The sequence below is a fragment of the Cherax quadricarinatus genome, chromosome 16 (genome assembly GCF_038502225.1).
Source record: "Cherax quadricarinatus isolate ZL_2023a chromosome 16, ASM3850222v1, whole genome shotgun sequence".
In the NCBI taxonomy this organism is placed as follows: Eukaryota; Metazoa; Arthropoda; class Malacostraca; order Decapoda; family Parastacidae; genus Cherax; species Cherax quadricarinatus.
Genome location: NC_091307.1, coordinates 30,331,981 through 30,353,933, shown reverse-complemented (window position 1 = coordinate 30,353,933; position 21,953 = coordinate 30,331,981). Strand labels below are relative to the sequence as shown.

The following is a 21,953-nucleotide window of genomic DNA, read 5'->3' as shown; positions in this document are numbered from 1 at the left end:
AAGATTCATTATTTTGAGACTGAGATTGATATTTCTGCTTATGGTCAAATGGGTGAGTGAGTGTAAGTGTTGACCACCAGGTGGTATTCGGTATTCAAGAAATTAGTTGACAGGGTGTATCAGGGAGATAAGATGTTTTCTGATGGTAGTTTTGAAGGTGATGAATGTGTCTGCAGTTTTAGAATTTTCAGGTAAGGTGTTCCAGATTTTAGGGCCTTTGACATACATTGAATTTTTGTAAAGGTTTAGTCGGACACGGGGAATGTCATAGAGATGTTTGTGTCTGGTGTTGTGCCTGTGGGTTCTGTCACAACTATCAAGAAAGCATTTTAAGTCAAGGTTAATATTGGAATTTAAGGTCCTGTAGATGTAGACTGCACAGTAGTAAGTGTGGATGTACTGAACAGGGAGTAAGTTTAGATCTATGAAGAGTGGGGGGGTGTGTTGCCAGGGATGGGATTTAGTGATTATTCTTACTGCGGCTTTTTGTTGGGCTATTATTGGCTTTAGGTGTGTTGCTGCAGTTGAACCCCAAGCACAGATAGCATAGGTGAGGTATGGATATATAAGTGAATGGTATAGTGTGAGAAGGGCAGTTTGCGGAACGTAGTATCGTATCTTGGAGAGGATCCCAACCGTTTTGGATACATTTTTGGTTATGTGTTGGATATGGGTGGTGAAGTTCAGGTTGTTGTCGAGGTATAGGCCTAGGAATTTGCCCTCATTATGTCTGGCAATTAGAGCGTTGTCGATCTTAATGTTAATTTGCGCATCTCCTGCTCTGCTACCAAACATAATGTAGTAGGTTTTGTCAGTGTTAAGCGTAAGTTTATTTGCTGTCATCCAAGTCGATATTTTGATCAGCTCCTCATTAACAATGGTGTTGAGGGTGGCAAGATTAGGGTGAGAGATGACATAAGTCGTGTCGTCAGCAAAGAGAATGGGGTTCAGGTGTTGAGATACGTTTGGGAGAACATTGATGTATATGAGGAAGAGCAGGGGACCAAGGACACTTCCCTGCAGAACTCCAGTATCAAGTGGCTGTGTCGTTGATGCTGTGTCTTTAATGGTGACATACTGATACCTATTAGTAAGGTAAGATTTGAAATATGCAAGCGCATGGCCTCTTATACGATAATGGTCAAGTTTGTGGAGTAGGATGCCGTGGTCTACTGTGTCAAAACCTTTTCTTAGGTCAATAAAAATTCCTAGTGGATATTCCTTATTTTCCAATGCTTTGTAAAGCAGATCTAGCATTTTTATGATTGCATCGTTAGTGCTTTTATTTTTCCTGAATCCAAATTGGCAGGGGTTGAGTATGTTTTGTGCCGTTATAAATGAATATAGTCTCCTGTGCACGAGTTTCTCAAAGATTTTGGATAGCAATGGTAAGTTTGATATTGGCCTACAGTTGTTTAAATCTGTAGGGTCACCACCTTTATGTATTGGTGTAACCCTTGCCGTCTTGAGTAGTTTCGGGAAGGTGCTAGTTTCTAGTGACTTGTTAAAAAGTAATGAGATAGCATGCGAGAGGACATGGGCCGCTCTCTTGTACAATAATGGTGGGACATGAGACAGATTCCCTGAGTTATTTTTAAGTGACTTTATAATCTCGGTGACTTCCGTGGGCTCAGTTGGAGCAAGATAGAAGGAATTTGGGAAATTCCCATCTAGGTAGTCCCCGGCATGGGCATTGGTACGTGGGATTTTATTGGCGCGATTAGAACCTATGGTTGAGAAGAAGTCATTTATCTTGTTAGCTGTGTCAGTGGGATGCAGTGGTGTTTCATTAGGTTTAGTTAGGACAATATTCTTGTTTTTTTTTAGTTTGTGGGTCCCTAGTATCTGAGAGAGTGTTTTCCAGGTCTTTTTTATATCTCCTCTTGTGTCAGTGAATCTACTGGAGTAGTATAGTTGTTTGGCTTTCTTTATTACTTTGGTGAGGACTGATGAATAGTGTTTAAGAATATCTTTGTGTATTAGGCCCTGTCTATATTGCTTTTCATACTGGTGTTTCTTATCAATGGATTTCAGAATGGTGCTGGTTAGCCATGGGCAACCAAGCCGCTTGTTTGTGATCTGTTTCGTTTTTATAGGACAATGTTTGTTGTATAGTCTAAGTAATTTGTTAAGAAAAATATCTGTCCAGTCATCAATACCATTGGCCTTGGAGAATTCTGTAGCCCAGTCAACAGTCTCTAAGTCAGCTGTGAACTTCCTTACTGAGGCCTCATCATGGAGTCTAAATGAAACTTTGTTGTATTCAAGTGGTGGTTTACTAATGTTTGTCAAGAGGAAGGTAGGGTAGTGGTCTGTAGTGCTATCTGTGATTATCCCTGATTTAAGGGGGGCTAGTACATTGGTCCATATGTGGTCTATTATGGTTGCACTTGTTTCAGTGAGCCTGGTTGGTTTAGTTATTGTTGGTATGAGAAGTGTGTTGTTCATATTGTTGATGAAATCAGTTACAGGCTGATCATCTAGTAGGCCAAGGTTGATGTTGAAGTCTCCAGCTAAGAGAAGGTGGTGCTTATTCATTTGTCTGTTTGTTATTAGTTCCTTTAATTTCTCACTGAAATTTGGGATGTTTGTGTGGGGTATCCGGTAAATGGCACCGATTGTTATAGGCGTCTATAATTTTTGCACTCTCTTTTGTCCCCTTTGCCTTTATACAAAGGAACTATGCATGCTCTCTGCCAATCCCTAGGTACCTTACCCTCTTCCATACATTTATTAAATAATTGCACCAACCACTCCAAAACTATATCCCCACCTGCTTTTAACATTTCTATCTTTATCCCATCAATCCCAGCTGCCTTACCCCCTTTCATTTTACCTACTGCCTCACGAACTTCCCCCACACTCACAACTGGCTCTTCTTCACTCCTACAAGATGTTATTCCTCCTTGCCCTATACACGAAATCACAGCTTCCCTATCTTCATCAACATTTAACAATTCCTCAAAATATTCCCTCCATCTTCCCAATACCTCTAACTCTCCATTTAATAACTCTCCTCTCCTATTCTTAACTGACAAATCCATTTGTTCTCTAGGCTTCCTTAACTTGTTAATCTCACTCCAAAACTTTTTCTTATTTTCAACAAAATTTGTTGATAACATCTCACCCACTCTCTCATTTGCTCTCTTTTTACATTGCTTCACCACTCTCTTAACCTCTCTCTTTTTCTCCATATACTCTTTCCTCCTTGCATCACTTCTACTTTGTAAAAACTTCTCATATGCTAACTTTTTCTCCCTTACTACTCTCTTTACATCATCATTCCACCAATCGCTCCCCTTCCCTCCCGCACCCACTTTCCTGTAACCACAAACTTCTGCTGAACACTCGAACACTACATTTTTAAACCTACCCCATACCTCTTCGACCCCATTGCCTATTCTCTCATTAGCCCATCTATCCTCCAATAGCTGTTTATATCTTACCCTAACTGCCTCCTCTTTTAGTTTGTAAACCTTCACCTCTCTCTTCCCTGATGCTTCTATTCTCCTTGTATCCCATCTACCTTTTACTCTCAGTGTAGCTACAACTAGAAAGTGATGTGATATATCTGTGGCCCCTCTATAAACATGTACATCCTGAAGTCTACTCAACAGTCTTTTATCTACCAATACATAATCCAACAAACTACTGTCATTTCGCCCTACATCATATCTTGTATACTTATTTATCCTCTTTTTTCTTAAAATATGTATTACCTATATCTAAACCCCTTTCTATACAAAGTTCAATCAAAGGACTCCCATTATCATTTACACCTGGCACCCCAAACTTACCTACCACACCCTCTCTAAAAGTTTCTCCTACTTTAGCATTCAGGTCCCCTACCACAATTACTCTCTATGTATTGTGCCAAAACAAAAGCATTCACATTGCTAAACTCACAAACTAGTATTTAGTCACTTAGCCATAATACCAACTTACCTCATAATTTGTAATATTTTAAAGTAAAGAATTAATCTAAGTCTGCCCGAAATGCCTAGCCATGCTAGGTGTTCTAGTGGCCCCCTCTGTAATTAGCATTTTACTACATGTAAACCACACAATAACCAAATTCTGTAAACTCAGCATTGTAATCCTTATAGAGAATAAACTTTGAATTTGAATTTGAATTATGTTGTCAGGACTTGATGATGGTCCAAAATGGATCAAAACATCATTTAAAGTTTCCTCTTCAAATTGTGGGTCAGATGTGAATCAAAATGTACGTACATGTACAGGTGATCCTCGACTTGTGATGGTTCAACTTACGATATTTCAACTTTACCAAGGTGCAAAATCAATTACTTTGGGGATGAAACTTAAAATAATTACCCAGCATGAAGGCAGCAAGTTGATAACTTTTTTTTTTCAACCATCATTGACACACACCACTGTTTTTGCAGAGGAGCACAGATAGGACAGGTCAGATGTCACTCCAAACAGCAAATACCCTAAACCCTTCCTTTAATATTCAGGCATTGTACTTCCCACCTCCAGGACTCAATATTGGTATATTTAGTTACAGTAATCATTTGTTTATCTACTTTTTCAGTGACAGTAGTTATTTATTTACTTATTTCTTTGGAATATCTTATTCATATTCAACTTGTAATATTTTTAACTAATGACGGGTTCATCGGAACATAACCCCATCGTAAGTTGAGGAGCACTTGTACACACAAAGATATACTGCACTAGAAACACCACCTGAACAATCTCTCATACCAAAAATAATCTACTCACATAGGCAATATTCTTTTCACTAGCTGGGCAATCTCCACTTGCAACTATGGCTTGTAACCGTGCAATCTCAGTTTGCAGCTCTTGCTCCCGTTGAGCATCTCCCCGCCCCACTGACTCAGCTAGGTGACCAAGCTCTTCTTCCAGTGCTACAGCCTAAAGAAGAGGGTCTCAGTTGTAATTCAAAGTGCTGTATACAATACTCTTCTTACTTTCTATTTTGAGTTTTCTTGTACTAATGTATATAGTATAATGCTTTTACAATGGATTATTAGTGCTTTTTTGCTTTTTAAGTTTTGCATATGTTGACAGAATTATACTTGATATTAAAAAAAGTTAGGTAAATTCTTTCTGATCTGTTGAACACAATATTTGCACAGCGCAATATACAGTTCTGTATAATACTTTCTTATGTCTTCTACAAAGAATACTATACAATGCTTCTTAATCAAACGATACTAATGTGCCTCTAATTATAATTAAAACAATATTAATATTATTCTCTACAAATCCTTTAACACGTTAGGACATGTTATATAAAAAATGTTTAGATTCCAAGTGAATCCATATATGTTGAAGCTTGTTCTGACAACAACCCCAATTAAACAATGTACATATTGCATGCCAAGACATGCTACACAAAAGATGACAAATTCCAAAGTAAAAGCAATCATGGTGAGACTTAAATAAATAACAAAAAGGCACAATACCGTGACTGGAACGATACACAAATAACCCGCACATAAAAGAGAGAAGCTTATGACGACGTTTCGGTCCGAGTTGGACCATTGACAAAGTCACTGACAAAGACTTTGTCAATGGTCCAAGTCGGACCGAAACGTCGTCGTAAGCTTCTCTCTTTTATGTGCGGGTTATTTGTGTATGGTGAGACTTGTTAAATCAATAAAGCATAAATACTCCATTCAGAAGGGAACAGTTAAGCATTCTATCTGGCAATGAAGTTATCAACACAGGATCATGATAACAAGCAAAGACAAATATAAAGCTAGAGACTGGAAGGAATTTGACAATAAATGACAAAGGAAATAAATAAAAGCACAGACATTACAGTGAGCAATCAGCTCATAAACTGAAAGACTCGAAGAACACTTGAGAAAATGCAATGAATTTGCTAAGAAAACATACTTGGATAATATCACTTCGAGGAGTGTGAAGGCTTACTCAGCCCTGTAATAACTTCAGACAGTATTACTCAGGCTGGCTCCTCCTCAGGAAAATTAATGAATAGAAAAAGAAATAATAACAGACAAACATAAACACTTTATTATATAGAAAATATAAAATATAAAACACTTAAATATGAAATATTAATCCTACATTAAAGAAAATGAAAAATGAAAAATATAAATAACTGAATTCAATGCTAATATATATAGGGGTGTCTGGTGTTGGTGACACTGTGTTGTTGAAATCGTAGCCGTCGCTGATGATGGGGGGGGGTTGCAGGTGTTGGTTACAACCCACTGGCTAGTTCTTCACAGTATAGCCGTGAGTATTATATCCCGATGACAGGAAAGCAGGTTCTTTACCACTGCAATGATGAGGGGTTACGTCCTGTAATTTCATACAGGTGCACAGGTAATTAACCCTTTGACTGTCGAAGGGCCAAATCCTGAAGTTGCTTCTGGTGTCGCAAAATATTCGAAAAAAAAAAAAAATTATTTTTTCTTATGAAATGATAGAGAATCTTTTCCCGATTGTAAAGACACCAAAAAAACGAAATTTGATGGAAAACTGACGGAATTACGCTCTCGCGAAGTTAGCGACTTCGGCGATATTTAAAAATCGGCAATTTCGCCCACTTTGAGCCCTATTTTCGGCTAATTCCGTTATTCCAGTCAACCAAACTCATAACTATTTCTTCAGAACTCTATTTTTTCTATCGATTGAGTACAAGAAACTGCCCATTTACCGATTTCAACTACCCAATAACATGGTCAGAAATTTGCAATTTGGCCAATTTCACGAAAATTAAAAAATACGACAATTTCAAAATAAGGTCCAGAATGAACAATGCAGACATTCCTGGCTCTAAAATAACATTTTCTTTGTTCATCAGTCATGTCTCCAGGTCCCTGTGATATTACTCTTGCTTTTTATTTTGAAATTTTATTCAAACAAAAAATAGAAGATTTACTGTTATGCAGACTACTGCAATACTGTAATAATTGTAAAAATTACATCAACCCATTCATGACTGCGTATTAGAATGGCTATTTGGACATTTATTGGACAATGACATCATTTGTTCACTTTTGAACATCGGCAAAAATCAAACATTTCCTGTACTTTGTGCTCCATTTCCAGGTTCTTTTTATAGTAAAATTAATCAAAATCACCTCTATTTCTATAATATAGTTTCCATTCTATCAAATGAGACCAAGAAAACGAGAATACAACCACAAATACTATACGAAAATAGACCACAAAGTCGGCATTTTAATTAAAAAAAACGGTCGGAGTTTTTTTTTTCTCATTATGCACTGCGTGCTCCAGGATTTTTTTTATGTGGTGCACACTGACCACACAGACCCATTCTCTCACATGTGGGCCTACTAGCTTTCTCCTGCCTGATTTGAAGCCGCTAGAATTTATGAGTATATATACGTCAAACACGGTACCTTGCAAACGTATATATACGGCCGCGACAGTCAAAGGGTTAAATCCAAAAAGGGGAAGTCTCAGGACGTTAGTCCTTCTCCATTAGTTCTTCTCGTTGATTGACAGGTGACCCTCTCTGTCATCCAAGCTGAAAAGATAGACAGGTTACCCACTGCTTAAATAATCACTCTCCATGATAAGTACAATACTCAAAAGACGTGGTGATTATTACAACAGTCAACTTAGAGCAAGACTGAAAGGACTAAGTTTATTACTGGTCAAAATGAAGCTTTTAACCAATAAATCCACTAGAATACAAGGCAGGCATGTACTTACAGTAGTGTTGGGAGCTGTGAGTCGAGTGATTTACTGTTTGACCAGAGCCCCACGTCACCTTTTGGGGGGGGGGAGAAGGAGGGGAAGGGATAGCGGGAGCTAGACTGACCCTACGTTAACAAGCAGCCGGCAATCAAACTATCACTTTAGGGGTGGGGGAGAAAAGGTGGGGATAGCGGGAGCTTGACTTACCCTACCTTAACAAGTAGCCGGCAATGAAACTATTGTTACTATATACTCCCTCGCTACTCCTATCTATTGAACTTTTCCCTCACACTCCCCCATACCAAGACTTATAGTCAAGGAGTATAAGAAGAATAGGCGAGGAAAAAGTTCTAACATGTGGAAGTCGCGTAAGGCAAGAAATCTTCTACTGACTGTCACGACTTAACCAGTCAGAGAAATAATTGGATGAACCATTGATATACACAATATGGAACTTAAAAGCCTGGAGTGCCAATGTCCACCTCAAGAGGCGACTGTTGGTTCCCTTAAAAGTTTCTAGGTATATCAAAGGTTTGTGGTCCATTTCTAAAATGAATTCTTTTCCCAGCAAATAAAATTTAAGTTTGGAGATACCCCACACAAGGGCCAAACATTCCTTTTCTATGGTGGAGTATCTCGTTTCTGCGGGAAGGAGTTTCCGGCTTAGGAAGCATACAGGGAAGGGAGTACCATCATGGTATTGTAGTAACACCGCACCTAAGCCAGTATTGGAGGCATCAGTTCTTAAGCAAAATGTTTTATTAATATAGAATTGAGACACTTATGCAACACATGGGAATCTTTATTGAAGAAACGTTTCGCCACACAGTGGCTTCATCAGTCCAATACAAAGTAGAAATGGGTAAGGAGAGTAGAAGTATGAGGTAATCAGTCCCTCAACCTGGATTCGATGTGTTCAGTCCATCACTCTTGTAGTAAGTGCAGCATAGGGCCAGAGAGGTGGCTTATATACTGCGGTGAGATGAGTTGAAGTAGGAGGAGGCGGGATCTTAGTGGGACCTGCCACTAATGTAAGTAGGTCATCGTCCAAAGGTTTGGGCAAGCGTTGAAGTCTTTGTACCAAGATTCCATGATGTTGCAGTGTCTGACAGATGTGATGAATGGTTTTGAAAACCGACAAGTTGAAGAATTGAGACACTTATGCAACACATGGGAATCTTTATTGAAGAAACGTTTCGCCACACAGTGGCTTCATCAGTCCAATACAAAGTAGAAATGGGTAAGGAGAGTAGAAGTATGAGGTAATCAGTCCCTCAACCTGGATTCGATGTGTTCAGTCCATCACTCTTGTAGTAAGTGCAGCATAGGGCCAGAGAGGTGGCTTATATACTGCGGTGAGATGAGTTGAAGCAGGAGGAGGCGGGATCTTAGTGGGACCTGCCACTAATGTAAGTAGGTCATCGTCCAAAGGTTTGGGCAAGCGTTGAAGTCTTTGTACCAAGATTCCATGATGTTGCAGTGTCTGACAGATGTGATGAATGGTTTTGAAAACCGACAAGTTGAAGAATTGAGACACTTATGCAACACATGGGAATCTTTATTGAAGAAACGTTTCGCCACACAGTGGCTTCATCAGTCCAATACAAAGTAGAAATGGGTAAGGAGAGTAGAAGTATGAGGTAATCAGTCCCTCAACCTGGATTCGATGTGTTCAGTCCATCACTCTTGTAGTAAGTGCAGCATAGGGCCAGAGAGGTGGCTTATATACTGCGGTGAGATGAGTTGAAGCAGGAGGAGGCGGGATCTTAGTGGGACCTGCCACTAATGTAAGTAGGTCATCGTCCAAAGGTTTGGGCAAGCGTTGAAGTCTTTGTACCAAGATTCCATGATGTTGCAGTGTCTGACAGATGTGATGAATGGTTTTGAAAACCGACAAGTTGAAGAATTGAGACACTTATGCAACACATGGGAATCTTTATTGAAGAAACGTTTCGCCACACAGTGGCTTCATCAGTCCAATACAAAGTAGAAATGGGTAAGGAGAGTAGAAGTATGAGGTAATCAGTCCCTCAACCTGGATTCGATGTGTTCAGTCCATCACTCTTGTAGTAAGTGCAGCATAGGGCCAGAGAGGTGGCTTATATACTGCGGTGAGATGAGTTGAAGCAGGAGGAGGCGGGATCTTAGTGGGACCTGCCACTAATGTAAGTAGGTCATCGTCCAAAGGTTTGGGCAAGCGTTGAAGTCTTTGTACCAAGATTCCATGATGTTGCAGTGTCTGACAGATGTGATGAATGGTTTTGAAAACCGACAAGTTGAAGAATTGAGACACTTATGCAACACATGGGAATCTTTATTGAAGAAACGTTTCGCCACACAGTGGCTTCATCAGTCCAATACAAAGTAGAAATGGGTAAGGAGAGTAGAAGTATGAGGTAATCAGTCCCTCAACCTGGATTCGATGTGTTCAGTCCATCACTCTTGTAGTAAGTGCAGCATAGGGCCAGAGAGGTGGCTTATATACTGCGGTGAGATGAGTTGAAGCAGGAGGAGGCGGGATCTTAGTGGGACCTGCCACTAATGTAAGTAGGTCATCGTCCAAAGGTTTGGGCAAGCGTTGAAGTCTTTGTACCAAGATTCCATGATGTTGCAGTGTCTGACAGATGTGATGAATGGTTTTGAAAACCGACAAGTTGAAGAATTGAGACACTTATGCAACACATGGGAATCTTTATTGAAGAAACGTTTCGCCACACAGTGGCTTCATCAGTCCAATACAAAGTAGAAATGGGTAAGGAGAGTAGAAGTATGAGGTAATCAGTCCCTCAACCTGGATTCGATGTGTTCAGTCCATCACTCTTGTAGTAAGTGCAGCATAGGGCCAGAGAGGTGGCTTATATACTGCGGTGAGATGAGTTGAAGCAGGAGGAGGCGGGATCTTAGTGGGACCTGCCACTAATGTAAGTAGGTCATCGTCCAAAGGTTTGGGCAAGCGTTGAAGTCTTTGTACCAAGATTCCATGATGTTGCAGTGTCTGACAGATGTGATGAATGGTTTTGAAAACCGACAAGTTGAAGAATTGAGACACTTATGCAACACTTGTCGGTTTTCAAAACCATTCATCACATCTGTCAGACACTGCAACATCATGGAATCTTGGTACAAAGACTTCAACGCTTGCCCAAACCTTTGGACGATGACCTACTTACATTAGTGGCAGGTCCCACTAAGATCCCGCCTCCTCCTGCTTCAACTCATCTCACCGCAGTATATAAGCCACCTCTCTGGCCCTATGCTGCACTTACTACAAGAGTGATGGACTGAACACATCGAATCCAGGTTGAGGGACTGATTACCTCATACTTCTACTCTCCTTACCCATTTCTACTTTGTATTGGACTGATGAAGCCACTGTGTGGCGAAACGTTTCTTCAATAAAGATTCCCATGTGTTGCATAAGTGTCTCAATTCTTCAACTTGTCGGTTTTCAAAACCATTCATCACATCTGTCAGACACTGCAACATCATGGAATCTTGGTACAAAGACTTCAACGCTTGCCCAAACCTTTGGACGATGACCTACTTACATTAGTGGCAGGTCCCACTAAGATCCCGCCTCCTCCTGCTTCAACTCATCTCACCGCAGTATATAAGCCACCTCTCTGGCCCTATGCTGCACTTACTACAAGAGTGATGGACTGAACACATCGAATCCAGGTTGAGGGACTGATTACCTCATACTTCTACTCTCCTTACCCATTTCTACTTTGTATTGGACTGATGAAGCCACTGTGTGGCGAAACGTTTCTTCAATAAAGATTCCCATGTGTTGCATAAGTGTCTCAATTCTTCAACTTGTCGGTTTTCAAAACCATTCATCACATCTGTCAGACACTGCAACATCATGGAATCTTGGTACAAAGACTTCAACGCTTGCCCAAACCTTTGGACGATGACCTACTTACATTAGTGGCAGGTCCCACTAAGATCCCGCCTCCTCCTGCTTCAACTCATCTCACCGCAGTATATAAGCCACCTCTCTGGCCCTATGCTGCACTTACTACAAGAGTGATGGACTGAACACATCGAATCCAGGTTGAGGGACTGATTACCTCATACTTCTACTCTCCTTACCCATTTCTACTTTGTATTGGACTGATGAAGCCACTGTGTGGCGAAACGTTTCTTCAATAAAGATTCCCATGTGTTGCATAAGTGTCTCAATTCTTCAACTTGTCGGTTTTCAAAACCATTCATCACATCTGTCAGACACTGCAACATCATGGAATCTTGGTACAAAGACTTCAACGCTTGCCCAAACCTTTGGACGATGACCTACTTACATTAGTGGCAGGTCCCACTAAGATCCCGCCTCCTCCTGCTTCAACTCATCTCACCGCAGTATATAAGCCACCTCTCTGGCCCTATGCTGCACTTACTACAAGAGTGATGGACTGAACACATCGAATCCAGGTTGAGGGACTGATTACCTCATACTTCTACTCTCCTTACCCATTTCTACTTTGTATTGGACTGATGAAGCCACTGTGTGGCGAAACGTTTCTTCAATAAAGATTCCCATGTGTTGCATAAGTGTCTCAATTCTTCAACTTGTCGGTTTTCAAAACCATTCATCACATCTGTCAGACACTGCAACATCATGGAATCTTGGTACAAAGACTTCAACGCTTGCCCAAACCTTTGGACGATGACCTACTTACATTAGTGGCAGGTCCCACTAAGATCCCGCCTCCTCCTGCTTCAACTCATCTCACCGCAGTATATAAGCCACCTCTCTGGCCCTATGCTGCACTTACTACAAGAGTGATGGACTGAACACATCGAATCCAGGTTGAGGGACTGATTACCTCATACTTCTACTCTCCTTACCCATTTCTACTTTGTATTGGACTGATGAAGCCACTGTGTGGCGAAACGTTTCTTCAATAAAGATTCCCATGTGTTGCATAAGTGTCTCAATTCTTCAACTTGTCGGTTTTCAAAACCATTCATCACATCTGTCAGACACTGCAACATCATGGAATCTTGGTACAAAGACTTCAACGCTTGCCCAAACCTTTGGACGATGACCTACTTACATTAGTGGCAGGTCCCACTAAGATCCCGCCTCCTCCTGCTTCAACTCATCTCACCGCAGTATATAAGCCACCTCTCTGGCCCTATGCTGCACTTACTACAAGAGTGATGGACTGAACACATCGAATCCAGGTTGAGGGACTGATTACCTCATACTTCTACTCTCCTTACCCATTTCTACTTTGTATTGGACTGATGAAGCCACTGTGTGGCGAAACGTTTCTTCAATAAAGATTCCCATGTGTTGCATAAGTGTCTCAATTCTTCAACTTGTCGGTTTTCAAAACCATTCATCACATCTGTCAGACACTGCAACATCATGGAATCTTGGTACAAAGACTTCAACGCTTGCCCAAACCTTTGGACGATGACCTACTTACATTAGTGGCAGGTCCCACTAAGATCCCGCCTCCTCCTGCTTCAACTCATCTCACCGCAGTATATAAGCCACCTCTCTGGCCCTATGCTGCACTTACTACAAGAGTGATGGACTGAACACATCGAATCCAGGTTGAGGGACTGATTACCTCATACTTCTACTCTCCTTACCCATTTCTACTTTGTATTGGACTGATGAAGCCACTGTGTGGCGAAACGTTTCTTCAATAAAGATTCCCATGTGTTGCATAAGTGTCTCAATTCTTCAACTTGTCGGTTTTCAAAACCATTCATCACATCTGTCAGACACTGCAACATCATGGAATCTTGGTACAAAGACTTCAACGCTTGCCCAAACCTTTGGACGATGACCTACTTACATTAGTGGCAGGTCCCACTAAGATCCCGCCTCCTCCTGCTTCAACTCATCTCACCGCAGTATATAAGCCACCTCTCTGGCCCTATGCTGCACTTACTACAAGAGTGATGGACTGAACACATCGAATCCAGGTTGAGGGACTGATTACCTCATACTTCTACTCTCCTTACCCATTTCTACTTTGTATTGGACTGATGAAGCCACTGTGTGGCGAAACGTTTCTTCAATAAAGATTCCCATGTGTTGCATAAGTGTCTCAATTCTTCAACTTGTCGGTTTTCAAAACCATTCATCACATCTGTCAGACACTGCAACATCATGGAATCTTGGTACAAAGACTTCAACGCTTGCCCAAACCTTTGGACGATGACCTACTTACATTAGTGGCAGGTCCCACTAAGATCCCGCCTCCTCCTGCTTCAACTCATCTCACCGCAGTATATAAGCCACCTCTCTGGCCCTATGCTGCACTTACTACAAGAGTGATGGACTGAACACATCGAATCCAGGTTGAGGGACTGATTACCTCATACTTCTACTCTCCTTACCCATTTCTACTTTGTATTGGACTGATGAAGCCACTGTGTGGCGAAACGTTTCTTCAATAAAGATTCCCATGTGTTGCATAAGTGTCTCAATTCTTCAACTTGTCGGTTTTCAAAACCATTCATCACATCTGTCAGACACTGCAACATCATGGAATCTTGGTACAAAGACTTCAACGCTTGCCCAAACCTTTGGACGATGACCTACTTACATTAGTGGCAGGTCCCACTAAGATCCCGCCTCCTCCTGCTTCAACTCATCTCACCGCAGTATATAAGCCACCTCTCTGGCCCTATGCTGCACTTACTACAAGAGTGATGGACTGAACACATCGAATCCAGGTTGAGGGACTGATTACCTCATACTTCTACTCTCCTTACCCATTTCTACTTTGTATTGGACTGATGAAGCCACTGTGTGGCGAAACGTTTCTTCAATAAAGATTCCCATGTGTTGCATAAGTGTCTCAATTCTTCAACTTGTCGGTTTTCAAAACCATTCATCACATCTGTCAGACACTGCAACATCATGGAATCTTGGTACAAAGACTTCAACGCTTGCCCAAACCTTTGGACGATGACCTACTTACATTAGTGGCAGGTCCCACTAAGATCCCGCCTCCTCCTACTTCAACTCATCTCACCGCAGTATATAAGCCACCTCTCTGGCCCTATGCTGCACTTACTACAAGAGTGATGGACTGAACACATCGAATCCAGGTTGAGGGACTGATTACCTCATACTTCTACTCTCCTTACCCATTTCTACTTTGTATTGGACTGATGAAGCCACTGTGTGGCGAAACGTTTCTTCAATAAAGATTCCCATGTGTTGCATAAGTGTCTCAATTCTTCAACTTGTCGGTTTTCAAAACCATTCATCAAGATCAGTAAGGTTCGGGATAAACCGTGCATAAAAATTTACAGAACCAAGAAAGCTACGCATGAGCTTCTTGGTTTTGGGGAATTTAAATTCTAATAAAGCTTTGATCTTACTGGGGAGAGGCAGCAGAGAGTTATTAGAAAGTATCAGTCCAAGATATCTAATCCTGTTATATCCAAGGAAGCATTTCTTCGGCTTGGCAGTGAGGCCATGCGAGCGTAACCTACGCAAAACTGATGTTAATGTTTGGATACGTTCGCCCCACGTGGATGTCATTACTTAAATGTTATCAAAATAAACTGAAACATTTGGCATATTACCCAAGACCTTTCTCATCAGTCTCACGTAGGTAGCACACGCAGTTACCAAACCGAAGGGCATAGTTCTATATTGCATCAGTCCTTGGTGTGTAGGAAAAGCGGTGTACTGCTTAGAAGAAGGATCTAACATTACTTGATGATATGCCTGCGCAATATCAATCTCTGAAAAGAAGGAAGTGTCATAAAATTTGTGTAGATCGCTATCTATTAAGGGCATAGGCTCAGCATCCCACCGAGTTATAGCATTAAGGCCTCTGAAGTCAATAGCAAGTCTATATGAATTATCCTCCTTCTTAACCATGACAACTGGTGAGCAATATGCAGATACTGAAGGTTCAATGATCTTTAGTTTTAATAATTTGTCTACCTCTCAGTCAAACGCATCCCTAAGGTGAACTGGAACTGGGTATAATTTCCATTTGATAGGACTGTCAGTCACTAAGTCAATCTTATGGACTACCGTGGAGGTAACACCTGGAATATCAGTAAAGACGTCTGAAAAGTTACTCACACATTGAAGTAGTTCATGTCTCTGATGGTCATCCAAAGATTCATTAATATTAATGTTGGTTGCGCCCTAGTGGTCAAAAGTCACCAAGTCATGTAGTTCTTCATCATAGTCTAAGTTAGAGGTGTCAATTACGCATACCTTACATTCTTCAGTTGTCGTATCCAGTTCGTGTGGAAAAACTAAGTCAAAGTTATTAAGGCAGTTAACCGAATTTCTTCGGTAATATTTCTTAAGGATGTTGATATGATAAAGCTTAGGTTTCCCCTTGACTTCTATGAAGTAGTCAACTTTCCCACAAATTTTTAATACTTTATATGGACCTTTCCATGCTACTAATAATTTATTTGACTTGATAGGCAAAAGTACAAGAACTTCATCTCCTACTTTAAAACTTCTCCTCTGACTTTTGGAATCAAAATAGGTTTTGTACTGGTCCATTGAGAAGCTTAGGCTTTTCGAAACTATGTCAGAGGTCTCCTCAAGTTTGAATCTAAGGTCAAGGAGAAACTGGTAAGAAGACTGAACCTCAGCATTTACCTCCTCATTAGTCCATAAGTCATGAAGGATGGACAATGGGCCTCTGGCCTGTCTACCATAGAGAAGTTCAAAAGGTGAAAACCCCAAAGAGTCACTGGGAACTTCCCTCATGGCAAACAAAGCACAGGGTAGGTAACGATGCCACTCCTTAGGTTTAAGGGAGCAAAGTTTCCTTAAAATGGACTTGAGAATCGAATGCTGGCGCTCAATCCTCCCATTACAGCTGGGATGATAGGGTGTGGTGAAGAGAGGCTTCACTCCCAGAAGTTGGTATAGATGTTGCATTAAGTCAGATGTGAATTGTGTCCCACGGTCAGACAAAATTTCTCTAGGGATGCACACTCTGGAGAAGATGGACAAAAGGGCTTCAGCCACCTCTGTAGTAATTATGGTCTTTAAGGGTATGGCTTCTGGGAAACTCGAAGCATAATCAACTAATGTTAATATATATCTATGTCCCCCAGATGAAACTGGAGATAAAGGACCAACGATGTCAATAGCTACTCTTTCAAACGGTACTGTAAAGATAGGCATTTTGGCCATAGGTACTCGTCTGGTACCTCGGGAGGATGACAGTTGGCAAACTTTACACAATCTACAATAGGTAGTGATATCCGAGGACATTTTTGGCCAAAAATAGGTTTCCCTAATTTTATTTAAGGTTTTACGATGCGAGAAATGTCCGGCCACTGGCAGGTCATGAGCCATTTTAAAAACAGTCTCTCTGCATTGACTTGGAACAACTAAGATGGAATAGTCTATCTCATCTGAATTTAATTTGAATACTGACTTGTACAAGATACCTTTAATATATTCAAATTTATATGAAAAGTTTTTCCTTTGGATAACTTGATTTTGTTTAGCGGCATTATGGCAATTCTGAAGAGAAGGGCAATTACGTTGTAAATTGACGAAGGAGTCCTTCGATATATCTAAAAGCTTAAAGTCAGGGAAAATCAAAGGATGGATAGTAGGAGAAGCCTGGGCTTTGGTCTGAGCCCTAGTCAAGACATTTATGGTATCGGAGGTGATATCTTCACTTTCATCCAACAAGTGAACCGGTGATCCTACTACCTCGCTTTCGAGAGTAGCATCACTGGTTTTTAATCCCACATGAATCTCACGAGACTTTGTCTCATCTGAACTTTCGAGGGGCTTCTCCGACTCTACAGGAAGAGGATCTGAAACACCTATGTCCATCTTTGGTGATGAAAGGTCAACCTCAGAAGGAAGAATGGCACCTTTTACATTACCTATTAGTACGGAGCAAGAAGTGATGGGAGCTAGTACGGCTTCAGACCAACCTGTGAACCATTTAGACCAAATGTAACAACAGATGGTAGGAAAAGTGTCCGTACGGCCCAAGTAGTCTGAAAGTATAGCAGAGGAATGAGTTTCTTTAAGGTTAGGGAACAGCTTATCAGAAATGACTATACATGTGCATCCAGTGTCTCGTAAAATGGTAGATACATTAAGTCCATTAACTGTTCCTGAACAGAAGGGTGCTTGGTCATTACAGTCTTTAAAACATCTTCCAACTTTTTGGACCTTCTTAGAAGGACAATCTGGACGTTTATGTCCCTTAACACCACACAAATGACAAACAGGAATAAAAGAAGTCATTTTACTTTCCACTAGAGACTTTGATTTCTTAAGGTCTGATGAACCCTTGCCCTTAGGGTTCGATCCCTTTAGGTCTTTATAGGAATTGTGAGCCTCAGCATACAGGTCAGCAGCCTCAGCAACTTCCTCAGCCTTAATCAGGATACATTCTCTGATGAATGTTCGTATCTGATGGGGAAGAGCTGTCAGGAACTGGTCAGCAACCATGAAGTCTCTAAGAGATTCATAACTGTGATCAATTCCTGAACTCTCTATCCAAAAGTCGAACAAACGAAAGAGTGTTACCTGTAACTGCTGAAAGTTCTGGCCAGGCTGTAAGGTGGCATACCTGAAATCTTTCCTGTAAGAATTTGTGGTTTTTTGATATGCTTTAAGGATTGCCTTCTTCAGTAGGTTATAATTACATATGATATCCTGCAACAAAGTTGCATAGATATTCAAGGCTGTACCAGAAAATAACATTCCTAACCTGGTAGCCCAGGTGTCAGCAGGCCATTCACAGAGGGTAGCGGTATTTTCAAACCTGATAATGTATGAAGTTATGTCTTCCCCCTCTGTGAAGGGAGGTAAATTAGGTGTTGGAATATGTGCACTGACTGCACGTTGTTCCATTACTCCTTCCTCTAATTGTTGTTGTGTAAACGTTAACTTTTTATTCTCTAATTCAAGGCGAGATTTTTCGAGCTCGCGATCCTTTTCTCTCTCTATTAACTCATGTTCTCTAGCTTTTTCCTCAACTTCTCTATCCTTTGCTCTTTCCTCAAGTTCTCTTAATTTAACCTGTTCCTCACGTATCTTAGCTTGTCCCTCACGTATCTTAGCTTGTTCCTCACGTTCCCTAGCTCTTTCCTCACGATCAAGTCTATCATGCTCTTTTTGGTCTTCTCGCTCTCATTCTAACTGTCTTTCTCGGATTTCTCTCTCAATTCTCTCTCTCTCCTTTTTCTCTTCTCTTTCCCTTTCTAGCTGTCTTTCTTCTCTCTCAATTCTCTCTCTTTCAAGTCTTTCCTGGATCTTAGCACTAATGAAAGATTCTAAATTTTTCCCTGTTATTCCTAACTTGCTTCCAGCGTTCATCCAAAACTGGTATTCCTCCATGCTTGCAAGAATAACTTAAACTATCAGGGGAAATGAAATGGGTATTAAAGAAAACGGAGGGTTCAATTCCTGCTCCGCTCAAACTGTAAATAAACCAGAGGGCTCGATCCCTGCTTCAATTAAACAATATGTATTAATTAAAACGAAGGGTTCTATGCCGGCTCCGAGCAAACAGTAAGTAGAATGGGGTCACTTGACCATCCAATCTTCTCACCAACTAATCAAGAGTGTCCTATGACAGTTCCCTTGATATAATAAAGAGTTCAATGAAACAAATTGTCACTGGAAAATCTCGGGTCCCTAGAGTCTAATCCTCCAAAGTGTTTCAAGCTTACAAGAAAGGTGGCAGAATTAACTATTATATCCTGCCTGACTTGACTTACAATAAATTGAAACTATAACAATCACCAAATCTTTTAAATACCTGTACCGTAGTCCTACCATAGAGAATGATTACTCATGGCTGGTGGTAACCGTCTGTGGTATGCGGCGTTGAAGTTCCAATGGTAGATTCGAGATGGAGTTGAATCTTGATTCAGTAGAGTTGATCCTGGCAAGGTTGCCACTTGTGAAGGCTTACTCAGCCCTGTAATAACTTCAGACAGTATTACTCAGGCTGGCTCCTCCTCAGGAAAATTAATGAATAGAAAAAGAAATAATAACAGACAAACATTAAACACTTTATTATATAGAAAATATAAAATATAAAACACTTAAATATGAAATATTAATCCTACATTAAAGAAAATGAAAAATGAAAAATATAAATGATAACTGAATTCAACGCTAATATATATAGGGGTGTCTGGTGTTGGTGACACTGTGTTGTTGAAATCGTAGCCGTCGCTGATGATGGGGGGGGTCGCAGGTGTTGGTTACGACCCACTGGCTAGTTCTTCACAGTATAGCCGTATTATATCCCGATGACAGGAAAGCAGGTTCTTTACCACTGCAATAATGAGGGGTTACGTCCTGCAATTTCATACAGGTGCACAGGTAATTAAATCCAAAAAGGGGAAGTCTCAGGACGTTAGTCCTTCTCCATTAGTTCTTCTCATTGATTGACAGGTGACCCTCTCTGTCATCCAAGCTGAAAAGATAGACAGGTTACCCACTGCTTAAATAATCACTCTCCATGATAAGTACAATACTCAAAAGATGTGGTGATTATTACAACAGTCAACTTAGAGCAAGACTGAAAGGACTAAGTTTATTATTGGTCAAAAGTGAAGCTTTTAACCAATAAATCCACTAGAATACAAGGCAGGCATGTACTTACAGTAGTGTTGGGAGCTGTGAGTCGAGTGATTTACTGTTTGACCAGAGCCCCACACGTCACCTTTCGAGGGGGGGGGGGCAGAAGGAGGGGAAGGGATAGCGGGAGCTAGACTGACCCTACGTTAACAAGCAGCCAGCAATCAAACTATCACTTTAGGGGTGGGGGAGAAAAGGCGGGAATAGCGGGAGCTTGACTTACCCTACCTTAACATGTAGCCGGCAATGAAACTATTGTTACTATATACTCCCTTGCTACTCCTATCTATTGAACTTTTCCCTCACAAGGAGGATACAAATTACTATGTGTATATACTATCCAGTAAACATCCTGCCAAGTGAGTGTAAAATGGAAGCCTGTAATTGTTTTATATGATGGCAGGATCGCTTGTGTCTTTTTTCTGTCTCATAAACATGCAAGATTTCAGGTACATCTTGCTACTTCTACTTACACTTAGGTCACATTACACATGCATGTACAAGCATATATATACACACACACACCCCTCTGGGTTTTCTTCTATTTTCTTACTAGTTCTTGTTTATTTCCTCTTATCTCCATGGGGAAATGGAATTCTTCCCCCATAAGCCATGCATGTCATAAGAGGCAAAAAAAATGCAGGGAGGAAGGGGCTAGTAACCCCTTCTCCTGCATACATTACTAAATTTAAAGAGAAACTTTCGTTCTTCTTTTCTGGGCCACCCTGCCTCGGTGGGATATGGCCAATTTGTTGAAAGAAGAAAATATCCAGGGATCTCTAAAAAGCCCACCTTCACTACCATTCAATTTGAGACATGCAAGTTGATTATCAAATTATTGTTGAATCCACTGCCTTGTGTCCTTTAGTACAGAAAATAAGACAGATTTGTGCACAAAACTACTGAATCAAAAAAAATAGACCTGCAGTTTGCCAGTGTATTTTATGCCTGAAACATCCCTACCACTGATCTACACTCAGCTAATGATTTATTTAAATTTGAATTATGCTGCACAGTATTATGTATACAGTAACAGCACAGTACTTTAAAATACAGTGGAACCACGGTTGTCAATTACATTACTTGTCGAATACATAAATCAGTTTTCAAATAAGGTGTTTGAGAAAAAAAGGTCCCGGTTTTTGTATGTTCTCTTGGTCGTCGACGGACAAGTTTTCACATGTATGGAACAGAACAAAACGGCTCAGGTCATGTGCTCACGGAATGCACACTGGACAATGGGCTGAGAGCATGTGTATGAGTTGGTCTAGTCACTAACTCGCATGCTGTAAACACCTCTTGAGCTTTTGTTGTGCATCTTATGAACTTTTTTTGTTATTTTGCAGTTTTGGTGCAATTTTTTTTGAGATAAGCAATCATGATGATGTGCCCATTGCACCTGTCAAGGAAACGTGTGCTAAATGACATGACAGTGTCTTCCATTGCAGACACTGCAAAGCTCCAGGCAGACATCAACCAAATCTTTCAGTGGGCTGCAGAAAACAATATGAAGTTCAACGATGAGAAATTTCAATTACTCAGATATGGTAAACATGAGGAAATTAAATCTTCATCAGAGTACAAAACAAATTCTGGCCACAAAATAGAGCGAAACACCAACGTCAAAGACCTGGGAGTGATCATGTCGGAGGATCTCACCTTCAAGGACCATAACATTGTA

At 40.7% G+C, this 21,953-nt stretch overlaps 1 protein-coding gene across 4 annotated transcripts in view; it reads right to left on the bottom strand.

Moving 5' to 3' along the window:
- The window catches only part of LOC128705063 (centrosomal protein of 290 kDa), a 448,876-nt gene that overhangs the window by 399,464 nt on the left and 27,459 nt on the right, over positions 1 to 21,953 (bottom strand). For all 4 annotated transcript variants that reach the window (XM_070085555.1, XM_070085557.1, XM_070085556.1 and 1 more), the window contains one exon: positions 4,747 to 4,899. In XM_070085555.1, coding sequence (XP_069941656.1) covers positions 4,747 to 4,899 — 153 coding nt within the window. The remainder of the gene's footprint in view (positions 1 to 4,746; positions 4,900 to 21,953) is intronic.